The following is a 27,211-nucleotide window of genomic DNA, read 5'->3' on the forward strand; positions in this document are numbered from 1 at the left end:
CTGATTTGTAAAATGGCTGATTGGGCTTCAGAAACCTCTCCTATAGAGAGACCTTTTATGTTTGTGATAACTGGATTTTTCCATTCTTTGCAAGTATCTGAAGATACAAGGTGTTCTGCTTTAGAAGCTTGTTTTTCTGTGCTCTCTAGTGGCGCACCTAAGGAAATGCAAGGCATATTGTAAAGATCCGTGTGAGAGAAGACACCCTACTGACAAAATGCTTTATGAAGCAATGAACCCTAATTCAGAAGACCGTAAGAGTTTTTTTCAGTCTTGGACTGAAAGTCCAAAAAATGCACCAGTGTTTTTTTCGGTCTTGGACTTACACAGCTGTCAAATTGCAAAATCAGAAGGGTTGTAATTTCCATGCTAAGTATTACAAGTATTCTGTGAAAATGTATCTAATTTTAGTTCACCGCAGCTTTTAAATCCCTTTGGAGCTCTTGGATTCTCTGTACCAAACTGAAAAATATATTTCTGTTTTTTTCTAGGGATCAGTACCTGTTTAAAAACAGACCAACAGATGGCCCCCCAAATTCATTTTACAGATCCTTATACCCAAAGATAATACAGGATATAGAGGTATGTTTTCTGATGTATAAAATCTGCAGCAGAAATAATGTTTCACACTCTTAATGTTTCAAGCATCACAGAATGGTTGAGGCTGGAAGGGACCTCTGGAGATCATCTAGTCCAGCCCCCCTGCTCAAGCAGGGTCACCTAGAGCACATTGCACAAGATTGCGTCCAGGTGGGTTTTGATTATCTCCAGAGAAGGAGACTCCACAACCTCTCTGGGCAAGGGAGTGCTCTGTCACCCTCACAGTGAAGATATTTTTCCTCGAGTTCAGATGGGGTTTTCTGTGTTTTAGTTTGTACCCATTGCATCTTGTCCTGCCACTGGGCACCACTGATAAGTCTGACCTCATCCTCTTGACATCTCCCTTAAGATATTTGTATGCATTCTTTGCTTTAGAGCAAAGAAGCATATTAAACATATTTATATCACAACTCTTGGAAGTTCTGGCTCTCTAGAAACTGTTAAAAGAAAACAAAAAACGAAAAAAAGCTTAGCAACTTACTACATAGTATGTGCATTAACAGATTACTTCCAAATTACAAGTGCTAATACCACCTTTTCTTGTTTAAAGATTTTGGAATTCTTTTGGCACTGTGGATTTTAATAAAATAGTTGTTTAAGGAAACTTATAATTACTCCAAGGCTATTCAACATACTGTATGAAACTGGGTGTTCATTATACTCATTTAGAAAGAGGTCTGAGGGTTAACTCCATAATATTAGTCATTTAAACTTTACTGGTTTAGTAACTTCTCTTGCTACTTTTAAGCTGTCATCATCTCAAATATAGCTTTCTTCAGTGGATGGAATTCTTTTTTTTTTTTTTTTTCCCTCCAGTGACTTTGATAACAAACATAATCTGTTCTATCATGATAAATCCAGTGAGGCTCTCAGTGGTAGAGAGACTAGAGAAATAATTATTCTTTTCTTTGAGATAAATTTTTTCTTATCTTGAGCTCAACTAACTTATTCTTTTAATGTGTTTCTGATAGATTAGGTTTGTCTTAGTATTTTACCTAGCAGCAAAAAAATTGTCTTGCTCAGTTTGCTATGTACCCACCACAAAACTCTAAATTATACCATGAATTGTAATGCGTTTATTTCAACCATGTGATCGACATAAAATTATTGGTCTGAAATTCGTTAGTGGGGAAACACATGTCTTGTTGGTTAAGGCAAACATGAACAAATGGAATCATTCTGCTATGGCAAATGTGAGTTTATGCTGCTTGGCACTCCATAAACCAGATTATTCAGAATTTTAACCTATCTGTAAAATGTAGCTGCTGCCAAATATAATCCATTTTTTGAATGTTGTTTTTATAAACCCCACTGCATAATTTATAAACATTTAAAGCTATAGCACTAAGTGTAAAGCGTAACCTAGGCAAAATAAGGGCAAACTAGACATTTACTTGGAAGCTGAATATTACATGTTTTATTTCTTGAAGTAAAACCTCCTCTATAAGGAATGACAGAGTGCTTTGAGATGCTTAGATGCCCGCTGGGTTAGTGGGAACCCTTAATGGGTTATTTTCTTGCTTTGCACAAAATTTCAGCCTTGTTTAGTGTTTTTTTTTTTTTTTTTTTTTTTTTTTTTTTTTTTTTTTTAAAGGAGGGGACAAAAAGCAGTGTGAAAAGATGATGATTGAGAAGGTGTAAAACAGTGAAGGAGTTCAGCATTATTACGTTTTTATATTTATTCTTCTGAAAGGTGCAAGTGGAACAGTTTTCTAGAATTTCTCATTATTGCAGGTGGAGTATTGCTCAGATGCTGTGAGAGCTTTTAGCCTTTGAACTTCTTCAGTCTTCTATTTAATAGTTTAGTTCTTTAGTTGTAATAGATATGCTAATAATAAGATGCACCGACATGAAGCTCTTGAAACGAATAGTTCATACTAGTAAGAAATAAGTAGGAAAAAGGAAAAAATCTCATGTTTCAGTCACTACCACCACCAATATTGATACTAAAAGCAATAATACTCAGTCTTTCTAAGCATCTGGGTGTAGGGAAAGAGTGCCACTGAAAATGTATCCCAGTAATGAAGATGCTTCTTGAAAAACTGAACTTCATTAAAATAACAGTAAATGCTTTAAACTCTCATATTAAGAGAAAATTTTTGTATTGCACTGTGTGAAAACTAAGGGCTCACATATTCAAAACTTGGAAAATGTGTCAGTGTTTAGAAGTCAGGAAATGAGATTTATAGTATTCTTTGAATCCTAACTTTCAGAGTTTCTACTCATAAATTTTCATTTTGCATTTGCATTGGATGATGTGATAAGAGTAGGATATACAGAGTAAAGGGTTATTTCATGCCAAGCTTTGAAATGATGTGGGAATAGCGGAGAATGTTTAACGCAAGACATGACACATTCTTACTTTAAAATATTGAATAATTAACATAGGAAAGGAGTTGTCTTAGTGTATGAAAAGGAAACTGTAAACTGGTACCATAGTTTCTGCCAATTCCGAACTGCCTGAAAATCCAGCTGGATATGTATCGCTTCTGTGGTTACTAACTTATACTTGTATCCTTAAGTTAAATATTACTGGAATATACAGGAGACTCCAGTAGGCCTCAAACTGGAGGGAGGCAAGTATACAGAAGCAGAATTAGAGCTGTTCAGGGATAATCCCCAGCACTTCTATTCTTTCCAGTCTATACTTATGTCCATAAATGTATGAAAAATCTTTGGTGTTTACTGACTGTCTGTCATTTGGGGTAAAATTTAAGGTATTGGCAGCTAACCTCAAAGCTGCACATGACCTGTGGATACCTTTCAGAAGGGCCTAGAGCTGTGGGATCTCGTCTCTGAAATTCACTTTACCAAAAATAAGTGTAAACCTCTATTTGCCCTTTTCCTGGAAACAAACGTTATCCTTGTCCGGTCTTGTAGAACAATGAAGTTTCTGAAAGCTAATGTCTAGTTTGTACAGGCAGCATGTTTCCCACTCCTGGTTCTTTGAAATTGCTGGAGGGGAAAGGCAGAAGCACCAGGCTGTTGTGCCACATAACACTTTCCCCTGGTTTAATGTTTCCTTAAGCCTGCAGATACAGGCTGGAAACCTCTGGACAGTGAGGTGGATTGGGAAGTGGCTAAAAGGCAGAGCTCAGAGGGTTTTCATCAGTGGTGTGGAGTCTGGTTGGAGGCCTGTGGCTAGTGGCGTCCCCCAGGGCCCAGTACTGGGTCCCATCCTGTTCAACTTCTTCATCAGTGACCTGGATGAGGGGACAGAGTGCCTCCTCAGCAAGTTTGCTGATGATACTAAGCTGGGAGGAGTGGCTGAAACACCTGAGGGCGGTGTGGCCATTCAGAGAGACCTGGACAGGCTGGAGAGCTGGGCGGAGAGGAACCTCATGAGGTTCAGCAAGGGCAAGTGCAGGGTCCTGCACCTAGGGAGAAATAACCCTAGGCACCAGTACAAGTTGGGGGCTGACCTTCTGGAGAGCAGCTCTGCAGAGAAGGACCTGGGAGTGCCGGTGGATGACAAATTGACCATGAGACAGCAATGTGTCGTTGTGGCCAAGAAGGCCAATGGCATCCTGGGGTGCATTGGGAAGAGTGTTGCAGCAGGCCAAAGAAGGTGATCCTGCCCCTCTACTCAGCCCTGGTGAGGCCCCATCTCGAGTACTGTGCCCATTTGTGGGCTCCCCAGTACAAGAGAGACATGGAGCTACTGGAGGGAGTCCAGCGTAGGGCTACAAAGATGATCAGAGGGCTGGAGCATCTGCCGTACGAGGAACGACTGTGAGAGCTGGGCCTCTTCAGCCTGGGGAAGAGAAGACTGAGTGGGGATCTTATCAAGGTCTACAAGTACCTGAAGGGAGGGTGTCAAGGGGACAGGGACAAACTCTTTTAAGTTGTCCCGTGTGACAGGACAAGAGGCAATGGGCAGAAATTGAAGTACAGGAAAGTTCACCTGAACGTGAGGGGGAATTTCTTCACTGTGAGAGTGACAGAGCACTGGAGCAGGTTGCCCAGGGAGGCTGTGGAGTCTCCTTCTCTGGAGATATTCAAGGCCTGCCTGTACACAACCCTGTCTAACATGCTCTAGGTGACCCTGCTTGAGCAGGAGGTTGGACTAGATGATCTCCAGAGGTCCCTTCCAACCTTACTGATTCTATGATTCTGTGAAATATTGCAGTACTCTGCATTTCCAACCTGGAGTGGGGTTAGTGCTTTTGCTAGTAGTTAAGAGTCTGATAATTTTTCTGCTTCCAAAAGTCCCTTAAAGGATTACCAAAGGAAGTTTTTAAACACTTAAAAAAGCAGATAGTGGGGAACGATAACAACAACAAAAGTCAATTTTAAGGTTGAGAACACTTTGTAAAAACAAAATAAGAGGAGGAAAATTTTATGGCTAAATTTATAGTCTCCTTCAATTTCCTCCTTTTTTTTTTTTTTTTTTTTTTTTTTTTCTTCCCATTTCTTAGTTTTCCAAAGCAATGTGCAGAAGCTCTTATTTAAGACTTTCATCTTAGCAGTGATGAAGAATTTTGATCTTTGAACTACAGAATGTTTTTTTCTTCAAATATTTGGCTGGAGCTTTAATAAGATCTTCCTGTTTCTGTCACTGGGTCAGAATTTAGGGAGCTAGTGCTGAGCCGAAGATAGTGTTGCTCACCCCCAACCAAAGCTACCACATTAACACTTACACAAAGATATTTTTACAAGACGTATCTTGTCTGTGAAGGATACGATTTTCTTCATACAGTAAAATATTTAATGTAACTGCAAATCTTGTAATACCGTATCTTGTAATACCTGTGGCAGACAAAGATTAACCAAATCCTGCTAGACTGTTTCTAACAACAGAAGTAGAGTTAGTAATATACCGTAGTTGGTACTAAGTTGAGTTGTGAGTAGAGAGAAGCTCAAAGGAGAATATGCTTGCTCTTGTCAACTGACTGAAAAAATTTGAAAAGTTATGCAAAACCCAAGTGAACAATTGGAAGGAAAAATGAGGAAGGATGAATAACTAAATTGAGTTCTTTCCCTTGGGTTCTGAATGCGTTTTGGGTCAGAGGTCTGTGCAACCACAAAGTACTGTTAGCTGCAAGGTAATGCAGACTGATTTGGCCATGTGGGGTTCTCTCTGAAACTTATTACTGCCAGTATCTGCTTATCTCATGCCAAAGACATTCAGGAACATAATGTCACTTTTGAAATCATTGTGTTTGAAAATAAGAGAACATTTAGAGATACGAAACTGAATTCTTGGAAAGAGGTAGTTACACTCAACCTTTACTATGAGGTCAAATATTTAATCAGGTTTCACTTCAGAAGAGCTGATCCAGTACTTGTAAATATCTTCAAGTCAGATGTTGAATTGCCAAGCTTGTGTAGGAGCCCCTTTAAAGGAGAAACCTTATTTGGGGCTTATCCTAAAAAACTGAATCTGGGTTTGTGAGGCCTGTTTATGGACTTAATGTGATTGGTCCAGGGTAAGCCTGGAAGGGTTCCCAAAGCATGGTGGTGATGGTCAGCTCTCTGAAGTGGATTATGTTAATCAGCAGATTGCCAGAATGGGAAGTTTAATAGCGTTGATTCCAGAACCTAAGTCTCTGGATTTTTTCCATATTATTTATGACTCTTGGTCAACTATTCAGTTTTCCCTTCAGAATTAACTCAAGTATCTGTTTCTTGTGGTGAGTTGAGAAGACATAAAAGTTCCCCTTATCTTTAGGCACATGGAAAGTGCCCTCATCTTATTTCCATGGAGATTAAAGTTCACTTGATTAAGAGGAGAATTTAAAATGTAATTTTGCTGGAGACTTTATGAAAGAATGGTTCTAGGCCATTGAATAGACACCATATGTTCTTCTGAATGTTGAGAGTGTTTGAATTTTGGGAACTAGAATTGGATTTTAAAATCTTGGGTATAAAAGAAAAACCTGAAAAGGGGAAAAAGTCGTCCCTTACTCCAAGTCATTGCCAGCTTTGGGAGATACTTGTTTATGAAGGTTCTAATATATAATTTTCAAGGAATTGTATTTATTTAGTAGTGTCTTAAATTACGAAGCTCGAGAAGCTGTGTGTGTAGGGCTGTGGGGAAAATTGGATCAGCAGTATGTGTCTAGAGATTTTTTTTTTCCAGCCAGCCATTGAAGTCTATTCCACAGGCATGCGTTTTCCAAAGTCATTTCTTAAAAATGAAACTGGCCAGTGAAACAAGGCTTTTGAGTGGCAGAGACAAAGTTGTAGAGATGAAGCAGTGCATGACTTGGCCTTTGGACCTCATCTGAAAGGGGCAGACAACAGCTTTCAGATCGCTGGCGTGTGACAGATCCTGGGCTTGGCCTTTTCTTCACTTTGCACACGTCTCGTACTTTTTACAAACAGGCAAACTAAACCTGTCTTTTTTCTTCTGCAGCTTTGAAAGAGGCATTTATTGTTCCTGCTTAAGTACTTAGAATGCCCCTATGCTATGGTAGAGGCTTATAAGTACCTATTTAAATAGATCTTTAGCTTAGTATATTTATGGTATTGTGCATAAAGTTAGTTATTGTCTCAAATGGAAACTAAAATGCACAATTTTGGTTTTTGATAGCACTGTTCTTTGTCAAGCGTTCTGTTTATTACAGGTACATGTATCACTAAAGAACCTCAGAGGACCTCTCTCTGCTTTCATTGCTTTTGGTTTCTGTGTTTTTTTAATTTCTTCTGTAGATCCAGAAGGGATTGATTTGTTGCACAGTTAACAACAGTGTGTTTCTGCTATCATTCTGGAGTTGGCAAGAGTCCATTTAAGGTTATTTTGATGTTGCATCTGTAACCTGAAAGCTTAAAATTTTATCATGTCTGTGAAGTGACACCTGCTTGACACAAGTTGGTGGGAAATGGTTTGCTTTAAGAAAACATCAGCAAGACCTGTCCGTTGGTGTCATGGCCAGTTGCAGCTGCAGGGGTGGAAAGGGTTTCTCTTTAAGATACTGCCCTTGGATCATGTTGGGGATGTCATGCTTCGTGGCCACATTTGAGGCAGTGCTTGATAGAGGAAGACAGACCTTTCTGGGAGGAGCGCTCATCTCAGTGTTGAGTGCTGTGCTCATCTGCACCCCCTGGTTACAGGGTGAACTGAATAGGAGCTGAAAGGATTTTTGGTCCCTACTCCTACTCTGGGGAAGGAGGAAAACTGTATGGGTCGCATCAAAGGTCCAGCTAGCACAACGTCTTGTCTTCTGACAGCATCCACTAACAGATGCATGGGGCAAAGTGCTGGAACATGATACAACTACACTTTATTCAGTTTGCTTTGGAATAATCAAGATCTCTTATTTTCTGCCTTTACAGTCTCTTCAGTCTCCTTCAACAAATCTGTCACTGCCCACAACAACTGTTTTTCTAGGTCTGAAACTTCAGCTTATAGGGATCTGTGTTTTTGAGAAGTGTGTTTTTTTTGTTGTTGTTTGCTTGTTGTTGTTTAATTTGATTAGCCTAAACTATCTTCAGTGTTAGAACTATTTTGCCACTTAGAGAACATACTGTCTTTTCTTGTACTAGATAAAATGGTCAATATTATACTGTCAACTTTCTCCTGAGCTGGCTTTCTGTATTCCTATTATGTCTGTGTCTTTTTCTGTTGTTTTAATGCCACTTTGAAAAGACTTCTGTAAAGCTGCAGAGAGACTCGGATAGTTTTACTCGGTGGACCTTTGAGCAGCTTCATATGTATTGGATCAACTGTGAGCAGAAAAAGATGACACTTCATCAGTTTATATTGTTCACATTTGGATCTTATCTGAGCAGCTGTAAACATTAGGAACTTAATTTTTAGGTCTTGAATTCTGCCAAAATTCATGATTTAATTGTAATGCATGTTAGGGAAAGCTTCCCATCCCTTTTTCTCTAGCGTTGTTTAGGATTTTGGGGCTTTATGGTCTGTGGCTTTTCTTCTGGTCTTGGAATTCATACTAGAAGTGGTATTTTACCCCAGACTAACCTGAAAGGCCATTTAGTACTCTCAGTAGTACACTCCTAGTTGTTTGACCCTACTTTAATTTCAGACCATTCTTCAAAATATAGCCTGATTATTGTGTGACTGTTATAACTCAAGCCAGAAGCCCATTTTTCAGTTACTAGAAGTTTTTCCAAAATTTTTTGTGAAAGTGGCTCTTTCTCCTTGTAATAAAACAAATGTGTTCCAAACTTAAAACAAACAAACAAAACTTTTAGTGTGTGTTATTTGCTAATCGGAATATGATGAATCCCTATTTCTCCATTTGTTAGTTTTGTTTCTATGCTTCTTAACGAAGATTTTTTTTATTCTGTCTTGTTCATTTCATACAAGCTGAAGATCCTAAATACGAAAAAATGATTCATCGCTTTTTTAATTAGTCTTTGTTTAGTTTTTTTTCTTGTATTTGTTTACTATATCACTGCTTATTACATCTTTCTACATAACATCATAACAATTCCTTCCATGTAATCTTGTGCATTTTTCTGGGCTTTCGCTTGGCTTTTGTTATGGATAACCCAAAATACAAAGAATGCTTGCTAGTAAAAAGCAGAAGTTCTTCAGGTGAGCAGTGGTGCCTAAATTACCAGCATCACTAGAATATAAATTTAACTTAAACACTCAACACTTCTCATGAGTGACCCAATACCATGTATTTAATGAGCCTGCACGCATGCAGTTGTATAGCTTCTGCATTATGAAAGTAAAATCCAGATCTAGTCACTTCTGCTGCTGTTCTTCAGAATCCTGTAGCATAGCTTGAATCATGTCATTTCAGCTTTTTCACAGAAGAGGGTAAGAGAATGAGTAGGGAAAGGCAATATATTTCCTGGAAAAAGTAAGATAGTAAGTGGAAGGCTCCCAGCACCTGATGTTCTGTCTTCTAGCGGTAATGCCAATTTATGTTCAGGGCAATGTGTGCATATGCATTGCTCCCCTCTGAGGGAATGTTCACGGACTTAGGTGACAATATGCTCTTGTTCTAGTGCATGTGTATAGTGTAAGATGCAGTGTGCGTGAAGCAAAAATTCTTCAGCTACTGAGTTGAGCAGCAAGTTCTGCAGCGCTTACTCTGCTGCATAATTTTCTTGTTCATCACTTTTGTAGTGCAGCTGTTCAGAAGAGGAGAGGTTTCACGAGGAAGTTGTTGGACACAGTGCAGGTACTTTATGCCATACTGCTTTGGCACAAGGATTTCATTGCTGTCCATGTACAGTACCATCCCTCATACTGATCCGTTTTCTCTGGTGCTTGAGCTCTTTAGCAGCCTTTGCCGCTATATGCCTACCGCTGGCACTGCTCCATAGCTCCCGAACACTATTCTTGGAAGTGATTACGCTTACAGGAAAGATGGGGTTACTTTTTGGTTGCAGGGTTTTCTGTCTCTCTGATGGACTGCTTTGGAAGGAGGCTTTGCTGTTGGCGTGTTTTGTCACCTGTTACTGTGAGCTGTCACCCCCCCATATGTAAAGGAATCTTGTTTATGCTGTTGTGCTAATGATCGGAGGGCAGCTAGTTCACAGCCGGTGCCTAGTGAGGACCAATTCAAGCCTTCTAGGCAGTTTTTCTTCTTAAAAGAAGCCTTTTCTTCTTAAGAATCAAGATTCTTTTTCAGGAGCTCAAGGTTTTCTGGCTTTTTGTTTGTTTTTCTAAGTGTTGTAGCAGTTACAGATAAGCTGGGACAGGAAAGGTCTCAAAGATCCAAGGAGCCTGGTGCTGTGGGCAAACTGACGTTTCTTCTTTGCTTTGTGAGCTCTATTAACTTTATAATGAATGAAATACGTCATTGGAGAGAAGAGGACTTCGTAAGTTCACTTGCTTCTACCTTTTTTCTGTCATGTCAGGAGGATTTTCTGACTAGGGCAGTTTTGGCCCTTTGGGGCCTCCTTGGCTCTTTTTCAGTCAAGAGAAAGGAAAGCTCTAACTTCAACCATGTTTTTCTTGTCTGAAAGCCTGATGTTAAGTGACCTGTTAGCCTCTCTTTACACAACTTTGATTTCTTAAGAAATATCTGAGATTCCCCAGGTCCAAGCTATTCTCCAGACCTAGGTCCGTATCTCAGGCATTTTCTCCCAGATGCATCTTCAGCATTTGTGGCTGGAGTTGCTAGCATTCTCTACTGGATCGGTGTCTATTCATTTACTCATCTCTTTTTGCTCATCCATAGAAAGACAAACTTGCTTTGAAGTTCCCTAGTCTGTAACAGTATAGCTATGAGCTCTTTTAACCAAGTTCACTACAGTGCAAGTTATCAATAAATGTGGACTACCACTTAATTACTACCACTTTTTTTCTGTTCACACCTGTAGCTAGAGCTCTTTGCTTGGTGTTGTACATAGACTCCCTTAATCCTGTTTCTGCTCTTGCTCAGATTTCTTCATGAACTTTAGCTGTGATTTAGTTCTGTGACTAGATTTGAGATGACACTAAGCGTACTCTGTCTTAAGTTTCTGTGCTTAGCACAGAGGAGGATGAGGCATGAAGATAAACAAAACATGAGCAATACAAGCCCATATATATCCCCGATACAAATGGTCAGCTAAAACTTGTCCAATACTGCCCAGTAAACTCGTAACTGGCCTCTTAAAGTAGGGATTTAACGCAGGAGTGATTTTGCTAGTTCTGGTTAACTTTGAGAGATGCCCAATGTAAATGAGGTATGCCCAGAAGCACCAGGGAACAGCCTGCTAATCGCTTCTGTTAAGAAATGCTGTATTGTCTCCTCAGAAACTTGGAGATGATAAATTTGCTGTGGATTGAGAAGCTACTCGCAAGAAGTAAGGATGGGAAGAGAATGTCCTGGAGGACCTTCCAGGGCTACATGCCCATGAGAATGTCAGCACACCTGTTCATTCAGGGAACTGGAGGGAAGGAAGACTTCAAATTTCTCTAGCAGACAAATATGCATTACTGCTTTAGGTATTAGAAGAGAGCATGTGAATATGGGTTTGTTCTTGGTTATTGACCCTCGTATGTCCAGATTTGCTGGTTATACAGTAGTCATTGACTACCTGCTGCTATTGCTCTGGTGAGCATTTAGATGTGAGAAGCTTTATTTTGTTTGCATGTGAATTAAAGAGATGGTGTTCTGCAAAGCCTTGTTTTTAGTTGTGAAACCAAGTGTAGAGGCTGTTAACTTGGAGACTTGGGGGGAATCTACAGAAACTGTTTTTGTGGCTACTGTATATATTAGTAGTTGGTCTGGTGTCATAAGTATGTAAATAAACTGTGGGACTCTTCCCCACTGACTCAGTGATGCTTGTAACAGTCCATAAAATACAGCATTTTTTTCCTCTCCCCTTGTGTATGTATGTCTACTTTCTCAGCATATACAGTTTATTAAGATATCTCCTGGAAGAAGGTCGCAGCTGAAAACTTTTACTAACTGCACTATTCAGTAACAACCAGAAATTTCCTATACCAAGAAGCTTTTATGTGGCTGCCAGTATTGTATTAAACTTGTTCCTTTTTAGAGGGTCTTCCAGGTTGCCCACCCACTCAGCTGTATTTAGTCATCTAAAATAATGTTATTTCTCTATACGTGCACATCTGTTTTCACTCTATTGCCAATTTAAATGCTGCTGTATATTCTCTGTGTTTTGTGGCTACTTTCCCAGCATATTGAAAATTTACGCAGTGTAAGGAGATTTTACAAGTTCTCAAAAAACATGAAGTATTTTCCCACAGTAGCCACAACATATAATGTCTAAATGAAATGACATCTACTCAAAGAATTAAAATGTGCACCTGCATATTACTTACTGCTTTTCAGTGCCTTCTCATAGGTAAAAATAATACTTTAGCTTCTTTTATTTGAAGCCAGCATTTCTTATAAGCTTATTCAGTAGCTTCCTATAATGAACTTTGAAGAATTAAATCAGCATACTTTTACTGACTACTGGTTTGTTTAGAAAACTGATTATTATGAACAAAGTTTCTGATTTGTGATGTTTTTAATGTATCCTGTAGCTATCGCTGTTGCAGGGACCTGAAGTGTGAAAGTGCTGGAATGGTGTTTGAGCACTCACCAGCTAGAATAATCCAAGATGTGTTATGTAAAACTGCATATTTCAGAACTTTCCCCCATAGTTGCTTTAGAGGAAACTCTCCTTTTGGACTCTTCTTAGAATTAAACTTCTGAACATACACGGTTACTAGAACAGTTTAAATTAGATTAACTCAAATGTGTGAAGTTTAATCTTGTATGTCTTTATTTAGAAATGCAACACTAACTATCCTGCCTTGAGATCTTTAATTATGCTTGTTCATGATATAAATGTCTACAACTATCTCCTGTTTCCAAGCATAGTCTGTCATCTCTCTGTGACAGCAGGAGTTAATGAATTGCAGTTCTACCTGCCAAGCTCAGGTGATAAATCTTTGGATAAAGCTTGAGAATTGCATCCTATTGCCTGTCCTTCCTCATCAAAACGTTCATCCTATGCTGAACAGTCTGTCACCTTCAGGGCAGGAATCCAGGGCTGAGACAGTGTCAAATTTGAACTTTTCAAGCCTACTTCAAACAGTCTGAAAATCAGCAGTGCACTAGAGACTAGTGGGTCTCAAACTGACAAGTGACTTGCCTTAAATTTCTTTAGCTTCCCCACCAAATTGGAAGCGAATGAAGGGGGTGAGTAACTTGCCTGCTTGCCTCTCTAGAAACATGTCCTGATGCTTATCATTTAGATACATCTTCATTTAGATACATCTCTAGGACACATCAGAGTTGTGTTATAACTGTGTATAATTCTCTCTAAATTGCGTAATGGGAGACGCTTGAAGGAGCAAATGCATGGAAAACAAAGCAGTAGATTAGTTTTCCCTTATAGCAGGCATCTTCTCTTAAATTAGGAAGTCATACATGCATTGCATTGATCCTTGATTAGTGCTTCAGTTATTTTCTAGTCGGGGGGAGAGGAGCAAGAACTGCATGGAACTGCGGAGCGGCTTGCCATGTTTTAAAATTAGGATTTGGAAATAAATAGGCTTTTTTCCAATTAAAGTGACAATTGATCAGCTTCTCCCCAGATTTCCACGAAGCATTTTTGGAGTGGAGGGGGGAACCAAGGGGAATCATCAAATAAACAGTCTGTTTCAATGCATGCATCAGAACATGGAAAGCATCCCAGCCAGCCTAGATGCTGCAGATGTTGGCCTGGAGTTTCATTCTCTGAATGTTGTTGCAAACTAAAATCCTTTTTTTTTTTTTTTTTTTTTTTTTTGAAATCAGCTTGGGCCTTCTCACAAGTAATAAATCTGATCAAAATAAGGGAATGACTTCTGGTTCTGTTAGAAAATAGTTTGTGACCTGTTTAGATGCATCAGGCTTCTTGCCTTAAAAATATCTCTCAGAATGAGAATGTTGAGGACTAAATTTCTGCATATTTTAAGATGAGTAGAGGAGGTTATTAAAAAGTTTTGATAGCTCTTCTTAAGATGGCTTGAAATCTTACGGTCCGTGTTGTGTTAGTTTTAGATTTTTGGGGGGCTTTAAGATGCTTACAGGAAGCTTTTGTATCTCAAAGTCACTTTGAGATGCATAAGAACAGCTAATAGTTCAAATGACTGGGTGGGGAAAGGAAAGCTCCAGAGCTCCAGTCACCTCCGTTTTGGGCTCAGGAATTCTGTAATGTTAGTTACTCATGTGATGCTGAACACGGTTTTATATGAGTTTCTGGTTCAATCTTTACTGCTAATGCCAGGTGGCAATGTTGGCAAAGGGGGAAACTGAATTTTCATTAACAGTCTCTCTCTCTAATGGCTCCTTTGAAGATGCTCCATAGGGTCGGTTGGATGTGATCTTCTCTCGTTAATCACAAGGTTTTTTTTTTTTGTCATGACGAAACACAAAAGTACCAACTCTAATACAATGTAGTTTGTGTATTTTTATTATAAAAAAACTTAGATACTTCTCAGTTTTACATAATTAAATGTTGAGAATGAGATAAAGTGGGAAAGATAGTGCTGTAGCTGTTACCATAATAATGCTGAAGCATGCAGCCTTAAGAATAACATCTAATTGCTTTGCCCTCTTGTTAGACTATAGAATCTAACTGGCGATGCGGGCGACACAATTTGCAGAGGATTCAGTGCCGCTCTGAAAATAGCAAAGGTGTCTACTGTTTACAGTATGATGACGAAAAGATTATCAGTGGCCTACGAGATAACTCCATTAAGGTAAATACTATCTTTTAGTCTTTTCTACAGAGATAATTAGGCAGTTCTACCTTGGAAAGATGGCTGTTTGCATTTCCTTGATGATTTAACTCATCTCTTCACAGAATAGTATTTATCTTTGCAGGGTTTATGAAGATGGGTTGTCTTCTATAGCCCTGCAAAGTTCATGTCTTTTTTCTTCTAGGAGTTCTGGGGACTGCCAGCCAGGAGACCTATGCTGTGCTTGTTTCCTGTGTGACCAAAAACAAACGCTCGTGAAGTCAAAGTTGATAAAAATTAATGGAGATGCTGTGTGCCACTGTCCTTAGCTTTGCCGTTTGGCTTGGCTAATGATTTGCTTTCATGTTAACAATTTGCTTTCACATTCATTGTCCCTGAGCAACATAGCATTTCTGTTTGGAAAGCAGTATTTTGTCTTTTTATGATCATTGGTTATTTACTGTTTTGTCAAGAACTTGCTTCAAGGAAGCTTCATCAGGCTAAAGGGAGGAAAGGCTCACTGTTTAGACAGGATAACTACTCATGGATTCTTCATACTATCTCTAATTTCCTTCCTTCATTCTCTCCTGCTGCAGTACGAAGGTCTTGGATCTATGCTTTTGATCTTAGTAACCAGCTTATACTTTTTATTTTTAACAGATTTGGGACAAAACAAGCTTGGAATGTTTGAAAGTATTAACAGGACATACTGGCTCAGTTCTTTGTCTGCAGTATGATGAAAGAGTCATTGTAACTGGATCTTCAGATTCTACAGTGAGGTGAGCGTTAAGTTTTTGTGCAAAAATGATTGAGCTGGGAATGCTTATAATAATCTCCAAACAGTCAAAATGCATGCCCTATTATGAATATGATGCTACTATTCAAAATCCAAAATATTCACATTTGGCAAAGCATCACATTCAAATTTTTTTTCCAAATTTCAGTCTCGTTTTTGTATAGGATGTTAAGAACTTTGAAGGAATGTGATCTGTGTGATTCAAGGCATAACCTGAAGTTGTAGCTGATGAGCCAGCTATACCATAATTTGCTCATTTAGGGTTCCTTGTATCCTTTTCTGACTTTTCTTAATTATGGCTATTGATGCAAGAATATGTGGGATGCATATTTTTCTAACAGCAATTTTGATGACATTGAGTTTAAATTCTTACATGAATCCAGAGGTCAGTAGAGGTCCAATGTGAACATGCTTGGCTACAGTTCAGTGGAAGGCCTTTCTCTCCAATCTGTTGTCTTGCAACAATGGTAACTGTCGGTCTCTACAAGTTCTTAAAAGTTAAAAATTGATCCTAGCATTAAGTAGTGCTTTTTATTTCACGCTAGCTAGTAGTAGCACTGGAGGACGTTACATTCCAGTTGCTGCTGACCTGTGGTGGATTTGAATGATAGCAGTGAACCTGTGTATGTTTACAGTTTACACTGTGCAGAGGCATCTTTGTTTACCTAAGCTAAAATTACGTTGTTTTTGCAGAGTTTGGGATGTAAACACAGGTGAAGTTCTGAACACGCTGATTCACCACAATGAAGCAGTGCTTCATTTGAGGTTCAGCAATGGTTTAATGGTGACATGCTCAAAGGACAGATCCATTGCCGTTTGGGATATGGCATCACCTACTGACATCACCCTGCGCCGTGTGTTGGTTGGCCATCGTGCTGCTGTTAATGTTGTAGACTTTGATGACAAGTACATTGTGTCAGCGTCAGGTGACAGGACCATTAAAGTAAGTTGGCAGGGCTCTGATCTAGATCTGCATGCTTACTTGAGGAAATGACAACTAAAATGACAAGTCTGTGCCTGGAAGAATAAAATTAGCTGGAAAGCTTCCAAATGTTACGACTCAAATCTAAATAGCGAACGGGTTCATGAGCAGTTCTGTGCCTTTCTTTACTGTTCAGCTAGTTGCTTCCTTTTACTAGCTGTTAATATCTTTATGCAAATAACTAGGCTTGTAACATTTTGGTAGCTTCCATCATACAATTACAAAAAGGTGAAGCCTATTCACTGTTTAAACTGTAGTCTCACGACTGGCTTGTTTGTTAAACGTGGCTCTTTTTATGCGTTTTTCCAAATGGTAGTTTTTAATTTCAGTTGGCAGGGCTGTCCCAGGCATGAATTTTATCAACAGTTGCCTTTCCTTGCTGTGTCTTCCCAACAGCTAAACGAGGCTTTGCCTTGTTTCAAGAACTAAAATGCTCTATTTGAAAATTATATGTGTACATATACATACTAGAGGATTTGAGTTACCCACAGTAGTAATATAACAAAGACATTTCCACCCTTCCCTCTCTAGAGTTAGAGCTATCTTAGGCCATGCCAAAAAGCTCTTGACAGTTATATGTCCAAATATCTGCCAAAGGTACTATTGCATGCTGGAAAATGAGCCACTGGTTACTTCACATTACGACTTCAATTACAGTTTATTAAAAGTGGGTGAAGCTGATCAAGTAATGTCAAGAAAGAAGTAGTCAACAAACTTTTATAGATCACAGTTTGTCTTGGTAGAGTGCTAGCAATTTCACTGGTAAAAATTAAAGTTGCTTGTGTGTGTGGTAACTTCTACTTCTTGAAAAGACTAACTTATCAAGATCCAAGTGTAATGACGGTTTTTTGATCATTTAAAGTAGTCTCTACCACTTGAAAATATTTTATATACGAGAAACCTCCTGAACTTTTCTCACTGACTGTGTGTGCAATAGTAGTGTCCATGGCTCTTGTCACTGCTAGGTTCCTGTAGCACTTGCTAGTCTTCTTCTGTTAATGCAATATACCTATTTTTGCCTGTAAAACCTTTATGCAAGTTTTTGTTCCACTGGCTAGCAAAGGCCAACCTCAGACCTCTTTTGTTATGACTTGTTAACAGTTTCTGTTGAAATTCAAAAATCTTGTAATTCTGAAAGAAGCATTTATCTAATTTTTCACAGGTCTGGAGTACAAGTACGTGCGAGTTTGTTCGTACTCTAAATGGGCACAAGAGGGGTATTGCGTGCCTCCAGTACAGGGATCGACTGGTTGTCAGCGGATCCTCAGATAATACTATTAGGTGGGTGCCAAAAAGCTGCTATCGGTGTGTAACGATGTACATTTCCACATGTGAAAACAGAGTTTCTCTTGACCTTTGATACTGTCCTGTACCACTTCAGGTACAAAAAAGTCTTGTTACTGATGCAGCTAATGTATGGCAGAAAACTTTATTCAACGTGAAAATAAACATGTTTTATACTGCCCCATTGAAATTGCAATTGCAAGGCTTATGTCAAAGGTAAACAAAAAAATTTTAATTGATTTTGCTATTTTAGTGCCCTGTCCTCTGGTTGGAGAAATGAGAGACTTTGTTCACTGTTTGCTTTAACTACTTTCTGAACGTCTGAGAGATCGGGATATGCAGAATGAACATTCACCCCACCCTTCGCTCTCACACACGAGTACAAATCAGCATGTTAATACTCACTGAAATAATTAACAAGTACCCAACCTTTACTTATTTTATTATTTTTACTTACTTGAATTTTGAATAGACCTAAATTACGTTGCAGCGGCATCATATCAGAATTACTCTTGTCTGTGAATTGAATGCAAGGAACATCTTGTGGTTCTATAGTTGCCCTTTGTAGAGTATTTTCCACAGGAAAAACATAGATAGCGTGGTTGAATTGCTCTACATAAGGCTAAGGGATAGGTGTTGAACCTGAAGTATTCAAAGTTTGTCTTTTGTTTTCCTTTCTCCTCGTTTTCTTAAGGCTATGGGACATTGAATGTGGTGCCTGCTTAAGAGTATTAGAAGGCCATGAAGAACTGGTTCGATGCATCAGGTTTGACAACAAGAGAATTGTTAGTGGAGCCTATGATGGGTATGTTTTTAAATACAGTTTTGAAAAATTTTACTTTTGTTAAGAAAGCATCTTCTGGAAACTGCTGGAGCTTACGTATAGATTCTCTTTTGATCTGACTGATCAGTATGTAACTGAGTGGTTCCTGCGTGAAGGTTTGAATGCAGCAGGCTGCAATTTTAGGGAACCAAGAATTCTGAGCAGATTCATATTATGATCTAAAATGCTTTCCTGGTGATCTTAAACAGAGTTCTCAATTGTTTTATCACCCAAGTTTTACTTTTGATGGAAAATACGCTTTTGTTTGGCTTAAGTGGCAGTCTAAAAAGCGCATTCCTTTGTTTCTTCCCTCAGGAATTGCTCCTTGCCAACTCCCATGCTTTCTGAGTAGTTTAGGCTTTCTCTTCTTATTAGACAGCAGCACCAAAAATATTTTTGTGTAATTTATGTTGTGGGGCTCCCAGAGCTCTTAAGTGACCATTTTTGGTAGATTGAAGGTTAGACCCCTACAGTTAGTGCTTTGGGCTTACTCTGCATTGTGAGAAGTACTTTAATTTAGTAAATTCAGGATATGTCCAAATTCTTTATTTCTTTGTCTGTCTGATTTGTAGTTCAAGTGGATAGTAGAGCTATTGAAAACAAGTCTTGAACTGTGTTCATCTCTAGTCTTTTATTTTGGTTTATTGTGTCGTTGGGTTGGCAGTCCCAGCTCATTTCTCACTGGATCTTTGCACTCATCAGTAATGCTGTAGGCTTTTGAGATCTGCAGTTCTAAAATCACTTGTGTATATAAACAATTAATTTGTGTCTTCATAATATCTACTAATCCATTTGGTCCATCACAAACATCACTGTATTTGGTGCTGAAAAGAAATCAAAAACTGTCTGTGCTTCAAGAGTTTTAGTATTAGTATATCAGTGTAGGTAAATTCTAATATTTTGCTTGATCCTGATAAATGAACTCTAGGGAAAACTTGACTTTCCTTCCATTGTTTTAAGTGTTTCTTCTACAGTTATATTTGAATCTTTGTTATAATCTCCTTATTTTACTTTATAGCAAAATTAAAGTTTGGGACTTGCAAGCTGCTCTTGATCCTCGTGCTCCAGCAAGTACATTATGCCTGCGTACGTTAGTGGTATGTAAAATTAATTCATTTGGGGTTATCTGAAATCATTTATTTGAAAGGGAAAGGCATTTTATTATAATATAGTGAGTTAGCTGAGAAACTTAGGAGGTCTTATGAAGTCTAGTCTGCTCTTCATGCTAAGAATGAGGAAAAATGTATATATTACTATGTCTTGAATAATTTGAATTTGACCTTAAAAGAAAGATGCAAGTTTTCCTAGCTCAAGATTCTTAGATGCTCTAAAATTGTAATTACTGTGACAGTGTAATGCTTCTAGTTATTGGTGTGGTACTCTAATATCATTATAGATATTGCAGTACTGTCTTTAAATACATTTCCTCTCATTAGAAGTGCCTCACGGGAGTGAGGGGGGATGGAATTCTCTGAGCCTTTCCCAAAACTTTTTCCTTCAGTTTGGAAGGAAGAGACGTAGAAGGGAAAGGGATGTTGAGTTTGCACAAGGTGCTTTGATTGCTTCAGAGGACTGTTGTGCTTAAGATGGTTACTTAGCTTATATTTTAATTTGTAATAGGGTTTTGATGTATGACAGTAGACTTGATTTTAAAAAGTTAGGGAAAGCGGTTCGTTCTTCTCACAGAAACGTACATAAAACGTTACTTCAGGAGTCAGTTTGACATTTCTCTGAGCTAGCAGCAATTCAAAGTTCTTTTGTCCGTATATAACGGTAACTTGGTTTGTTGAGCATGTGCCTGGCTCCTGCAGAAGTGCCTGTATTGCACAAAATATTCCTAGTTTTTAGGCTTTTCAGTAGTCTTGGCATGGAGATGAGATTCAACTACCATTTATTCTATATGAACAGTTGGTTCTTAGCCTTCTGTGAGTATACTCTAGTTCAGACTACAGATTGCAGATCATTTTGACAGCTTTAGTTAGCTCTCTAATAAAGGTAGTGTAATCCCTTTTGAGTTTATTTACAGTGAACTAAGTGGAGAACATTTTATGGTCCTCGTAATGCTATTCTGAGATATCCTTAAAGGAGCTTACGGAGCATGTACTCCTTTGGCTCCTTTTCTTTAAGGTAGCATTTGAACACAGCCTGTCTTTACTAGCGAGTGAATCATAATGATACTTCCAGAAGCAAGAGCTAGGTGAGCCTGTGATGCGGCTTATTAGGATTATATAAAAATTGATTAAGCAGTGGTGTTGAATACAAGATGTTAAGTAATAGAAGGAACCCTTACAGTTTGTCCATGCCAGCTAATCTTCTGAATTGTTTGTCCTTGATTGATAGGCTGTTTCTATCTCCTCTTCAACCTCTTCCCTACAGGGAAGGTTCAAGGCTTACAAGCGCTTTGTTTGAAAGCCATGTTTTTTGCTTTAAAAGTTTACATACAAAAGGAGCTTTCCTTAAGCTCAAGTTAACCGTGACTAAGTACTTCTTAATCAGCACAGCAGATTTTGAATTCACCATTCTGTGTCCATATACATGCCTGAGTACAAATGTTCAAATTGCCGCATTGAATTTTATTATTCACAGGAACATTCAGGACGTGTCTTTAGACTCCAGTTTGATGAATTTCAGATCATTAGTAGTTCCCACGATGATACGATTCTGATTTGGGATTTCTTAAATGTGCCACCCAGTGCCCAGAATGAGACCCGCTCTCCATCTAGAACATACACTTACATCTCCAGATAACAGTCTGCACTTTACTACCCTCAGAAGGTAAGGCTTCCTCTTACTAACTGTGTTGTAAATATGTGAAATGATCACTCTGCTTGCAGGTAGGCAAATAAAATCAGCAAATAAATTTGTAATTGGGTACTTCAGGTATTAATATGTGAAAGGTTATGTGCTCATGACGTTCTCAAATTCTTGCACATATATTCTAAATACACTGCATACACCTTTTAGTTTGAGGCATTTACTTTCCACATTTGAATCTTTGTAATGAGCACTGTAATGGATTGCTAATAAACGGAACATGCGTATGGTCTGTGGACGAATGCTCATCGAAACTGAGTAATTCTGTGACAACTATCAGTAATAGGGATAGCTTTCAGAACTAAAAAATCCATTGTGCTAAGCAACATGACAACTGAAAGCTGTCAAAAACAGTGCAGGTAAATTTTGACTGTTTTGTTAACATTTTTCTGCAAGTCAGCTTTATTTAGTTCTCTAAGCATGTTGGGTAAAAACTCTGCTGTAGATCTGCTTGTAGATTCTTTTCCTCATCTCATCTGTGCTGCTGCCAGCAATTGCACTTCAGACTATACATAGCTGTGAATAATGCTGGGATTTGGAAACACAGTAATGGCCTTACCAAGGCAGAACACAGTCACCCATATCCCCAGTACTCGGTCTCTGCCAGTGCTGATAGTAGATGCTTCCAAGGATGTGGAGACATTGCAGCCAGAGGAATTAGGATTAACATTGCCCCAACAGGAAGGATTTATTTTATTTGAGTAGATAATTAGTAGTTTGCTAATACCTCTGGGGAGAAAGTTTTTGCTCTCTCCATGTAACCATGGATTTTAATCATCTGTCTGTGTATGTTTGTTGCTGTAGCAATGAGTTCTTCAAGCTTTTCCATTCTTTTTGTAGAAGCCCTTTTGGCCAGGGAAGTATCTTTTTCCTTGCCTTGTGAAATTACAGTTTGCTTTTTTTGAAATACGAGTCCATAAAAATTAGCTTTTTTTTTTTTTTTTTTTTTTTTTTTCATTTGTTAGTATTCCTCAGAAAAATGTTGGCAGCATTTTCCATAACTGGACTCATCTTCATTTTAAGGAAAGCTGAGGTAACTTGGGTCCAGGGGCAAGTGAGGGTCCACAGGTGTCTGGGCACAAAGCTGGCCATTGTCAGACTGTGTTTCTTCCCTTTCATAACCTGCAGTTGTTTCTATGTTTAGTCTCCTGCATAAGGAAGAAGTCTTCTGCTGGGATAAAGAGTTAGTGTACAGAATCTGCTGGACAGTTAATGGCTAGGACAGTTATATTTCTCTTAAAAACAAAAGAAATGTGTGCAGTTCTGGCTATCTTTACTGCACTACTTCATTCCAGACTTAAGGCAGTTTTGGTTGCTCACACAAACTGAAGTTCTGCTCTGCTTGAATTTTAGGAAATTGCTTGTATTCTCTGTATTTTCATACATGTATTTTTATGCTGCTTTTCTAAATGAAAAGTAAGAATCTAAGCGTTGTTTTAATGTAGAAAGAGCTACTACAAGTATTGACCAAATAAATTGAACGGGTCATTTAAAATCTTGAAAGAAAGTGCAACATCAACACTGCTAACTTCTTACTCTGTCTCCAGTAATAGGAAATCAGAAATCTGAAAATGCCTGTCTGTTAAACTTAATGTTTCTAGTGGGTGGACAAGTCCTTAAACTTGCTAGGAGATGGACCCTGAAACTACCCAGACAGCTAGGTCCTCCAGTGCTGCCAGCCTTTCCCTTCCACCTGGAAATGTTTCTTTTTTTAATCTCCTTTTCTTTTTTTCCTGTCTGGGGTGATAAACCCGTAATCGTATTGTAGAAAGCTTGTTGCTGTCACTGATGATAATGTCTCTAGGGACTATTCCTTTAAAGATGAAGATGCTGTCGCTGGCCTCTCTGTATACTGGATCTGTACCTAGTTGAACTCTGCAGCGGAAACTTCTTCAAGTCCTTTTGAAGTTGAATGTTTTTTCCTCCCTGTAGAAACCTTTGGGTTTTTGTTTTGTTTCTTCCTTTCTGAATAATATTTTCTCCTGCCTTTTCAGGCATTTAGAATAGGCTGTATGGGAAGAAGATGCTAGTTTCGGGAACAAACTCCATGTATTTTCTGGTTTATACATCAGTACTTCCTTCTGTGAAGTTACAAGTTCATTTGAAGTTGACAAAATTTTTTTGCTTAAAAAATTACAGAAATATGTTTAGCAAGCTGCTTTATTTAGTTTCTAGGTTCATGGAAAAGCTATGCATTGTCTGCATTAAGCACAAAAACAATTAGGACTTGAATAATATTTATTTCGGTTCAGTTAACCAGTAATATGCAGGTGTCTTATTTTCTCTGTTGCGGCATGTGGCCCACAAGATCCACTGTCACTGAAATTTGTTGATGAAATATGCCTTTGGCACTCTTTTCTTCCCTTCAAATTCTGCACACTGGACAATTTTGAACAACTTGTGTCTGTCTTGTCCCGTGATGCAGAACTGAAAACATTCAGATCTCCATATCCTGGGAGTTTTTGGTACTGGTAATTACACTCCTTTAATAATTCTTTCTTAGACAGGAGAGATGTTGTAATGTCACTTTTTGACAGGTTTGTCTAAATTCAGAATCCAGAAACCACAAATCTTACATAAATTTATGGTCAAACAGCTAATATTTCATTATGACATTTAATGAAACAGTTCTATGTGCTTTTAAACATTATAGTTTTCTGCATTTTGAAGCAGCCCTCTACAAGGCTTGCAATGTTATGCTTCTTCAAAGCGGATCATTTTTGACAGTCCTGGCAGTTGGCTGCGAGAGTTTTATTGCTTTCTGTTGAATTCCTGTTGTTTATTGTAACATGATAAAAATTGTTACCATATGATAGTCTAATATTCTTATATTAAGCACTAGGCCTTGGGCTAGGGGGAAGGGAAGTTGGGAGGTGCCTGAAGATGTTTTAACCTTTCTTGGGAGTTTCCTATCAGAGCAGGGTAGTTCACCGTAGTCCATAAAAAATGATTTTGGGAAGCAGCAAGTAAAAAGAAAGTTCAAATTTAATTACACTAAGAATTTACATCTTCTGCAAGCTAATAGTGTAGTCATGTGACTGGAAGAGGCAAGCGTAATATTAAACAACTTGATTTTTAGTCTGTTTTCTTAGAAAACCCATGTTCTGAAACAATTGAACTTGGTATCCGATGCAAAACCACACAGCATGGAGGAGGCAGAGGAAGGAAGAGTTGCTTGTAGGTCACCGTTGCAGTCAGTAGTGTTCACTGCTTAGCAAAGCTAAAGCTAACGGTTCATTTGTTACTCCTGATGAGGAGTTGTTTCTTACTACGTGCAAGAAAAATGCCAGCTGACTGATTTCCAACCTCTCCACCCCATAACGAACTAGCATCGTTAAGAATCGTGCTCTTATTCAAGCCTAATTCAAGCGTATTCTACAAGCGAAGGCAATGTCCTGTGGAGGTGCATCTGTCTGGAAGGAAGGGCTTCTAGCTCCAAGCGAGTTATTTGAAAGCAGAGCGTCCCCCTTAGGAGTCCCGTAGGAGGGTTGTACTCGGGTATTTTGCCTTTCCAGGTTCAGCCTGGAGCGTGAAAAATGGTGTGTGCTTAACTTCCTCCAGATGTCTCCCAATGTTGCTTTTCGATTTGTGTCTCCTGTGGTCGGTTCAGCTTGTTTTTTGTCTTTTTCAGGGTTTCACAGTCTTGAACTACTGGATTTTTGGCTACTACATGCCTGAAGATGTTGATTGACAGCTAAAGTCAGAATTGGTTCTAGATGCTGTGTAGATGCAAAGCAGCACAATCCTATATCTAAAATTCTTACTCCTTCCTGCTCCCAGTGGACGTCTCTGAATTTACTGCAAATTCACTGACTTCGAGTAGATGAATTTCAGAAGCCTATCCTTCCCTGCAATGAAAAATCCAAAGCTTCACATGTAAATTGTCCGTAGAAACTGAACTCTGATGGCTTGTTTTTCAGAAATAAATCAGAAGTCAAGAAAGGACTTGGCCTAATTTATATTGCTTTGCACTTTTGTCTGACTTTAAAGAAAAAACATTCTCCAATGAAATTTGGGTGCCAAACACATACCCAGAATGTACAGAGCTTTGCTTTCAAAGTCACCATTGTCCTTTAGACTTTACTCTCATGACAGATTCAGAGCCTGTTTTGTTTGATAGGAGTGTACGTTGGACTATTAGAAATATTTCTGAATTGATCAGTAATATTTTTGGATTACAGTTTACTGGTTTCTGCACCAATAATTTCTTTTAAATTAAAGATTACCTGTAATTCAGGCTAGGTTATCTAAACTAGTTGTATAGCACTGTCTTTTCCTTTTAACTGTGCTCTGTACTACAGCCGTCCTACGCTTCCTAATGTTTGGTATAGTAAAACCTTTCCATGTGTGCTTGCCTCATTTCAAATACTGTATAAGCATGTAGATATAATGTACATAACAGCATAACCTCCAGGTGCTAGGAGTCAGGATTTCCTGACACTACACACTAATACAAAATGTGTTAGCACTTGGCAGCAGGATGTTCTAACTACTGGCACTGTAGGGGTTAGTACGAATTACCTAGAAATTTTCTCTGCAAAAGGAGGTTTTCAGTATTCATTAGGATTTTTTTAATGGGAACTACATATTTTAAAATGTAATTTCTAAACTTTTTAAAAATTAAAAAAATGTTTAATTTATGTTCTGTATCTTATATTTTGTGCTGCAGTATTTACAGTTGTCTTTCTTTTAACAGCAGTAGGTTGTCGCGGACGCCTGCTGATGTCCTCCTTTAGCATTAGTTTGGCTGTTCAGTGGAGAAGACGCCATGGGCCAAAGTTAAATTTATTTATGTATGAATTGTAACGCTTCCTTAAGGTGGAGTGGAGGTCCCTTCAAGTCAGCGCTCTGATTGCCACGCTAGAGTTCTTGTCCATAGCTGTCAACTGTGACCACATCGTGGTGTCCCGGTCATGGTTTCTCTGCCTTAGCATGCTTTTATTAGCAAGTCTCAGTAGTTTCTTCTTATGTTGTCATAGTCTGATTTATGTGGTCATATTAACGCTGCTGCATTTTTCTTATGTCAAAACGAGACATTGATAAGTGCAAAGGTCAATATTTTATCTTGGTTAGCTGTGTGTGACTACGCCTATCAGTGGCTTTTCGTTAATCCTTTGGTTGAACTCGGTGTGAAATACGCCTGTTTTCTTGGGGAAGAAGTGTGCAGGCACGGAAACGTACTGTCCTTCCCTTATCATTGTATGTCATGTACGTTCGTCCCCTGGCAGCGCTTTTGTGGTTTTGAATTTTTCCCTTTAATTGGAAAGGTTGAGGAAAGTCAGACTGTCAAGGGTTTAATCCTAGGTGACCGATGCACCAGCCGCATCATATCCGTGGTGAGCAAATTCAGAGAAAGTGCCCAGCAGACCTTACTGAAACGTTACAGAAGTGCGGCTTAAGGTTTTCTCCTCTTCACCCTTCACATCGAGAGAGGTGTTGGGATCAGTGTTTAAGTTGATGAGCTCCCTTTTACGTGTTACTACAAGGATACTTATTTCATCAAGGTGACCGAATGTGTTGAAGTACAGAAGATTAAAGCCACGCTCCTGAGCGTCCGTAAGATTGCTTCTTGGTAAGCTTGACAGTAGTTTGTGAAAATATCTTTCTTTACCCTTCTCATCTACTTACTAGCTTTAACATGAAACTGTTTAAAAAAGAATCTGTTGCAGCCCTGAAGAAAAAGGTATTTGTTTATGAAGAACGGAGTCCTTTTTTTTTATTATTATTATTTTCCTAAATGCATGTGTAAGATTTAAATTCATGTTTTTCCTTGGGAGATAATGGTATTTGAACACGCAGTCGAAACTTCTTTGT

General features: G+C 38.6%; 1 protein-coding gene across 3 annotated transcripts in view; it reads left to right on the forward strand.

Annotated features, from left to right (window-relative positions):
• The window catches only part of FBXW11 (F-box and WD repeat domain containing 11), a 78,931-nt gene extending 52,894 nt beyond the window's left edge, over positions 1–26,037 (forward strand). For all 3 annotated transcript variants that reach the window (XM_062587317.1, XM_062587316.1, XM_062587315.1), the window contains 9 exons: positions 492–582; positions 14,582–14,719; positions 15,359–15,477; positions 16,188–16,437; positions 17,639–17,757; positions 18,455–18,565; positions 19,602–19,680; positions 21,170–21,358; positions 25,029–26,037. In XM_062587317.1, coding sequence (XP_062443301.1) covers positions 492–582; positions 14,582–14,719; positions 15,359–15,477; positions 16,188–16,437; positions 17,639–17,757; positions 18,455–18,565; positions 19,602–19,680; positions 21,170–21,331 — 1,069 coding nt within the window. In that variant the 3' untranslated portion in view covers positions 21,332–21,358; positions 25,029–26,037. The remainder of the gene's footprint in view (positions 1–491; positions 583–14,581; positions 14,720–15,358; positions 15,478–16,187; positions 16,438–17,638; positions 17,758–18,454; positions 18,566–19,601; positions 19,681–21,169; positions 21,359–25,028) is intronic.
• Positions 26,038–27,211: the final 1,174 nt, after the last annotated feature.

The sequence above is a fragment of the Rhea pennata genome, chromosome 14 (genome assembly GCF_028389875.1).
Source record: "Rhea pennata isolate bPtePen1 chromosome 14, bPtePen1.pri, whole genome shotgun sequence".
Lineage (NCBI taxonomy): Eukaryota > Metazoa > Chordata > Aves > Rheiformes > Rheidae > Rhea > Rhea pennata.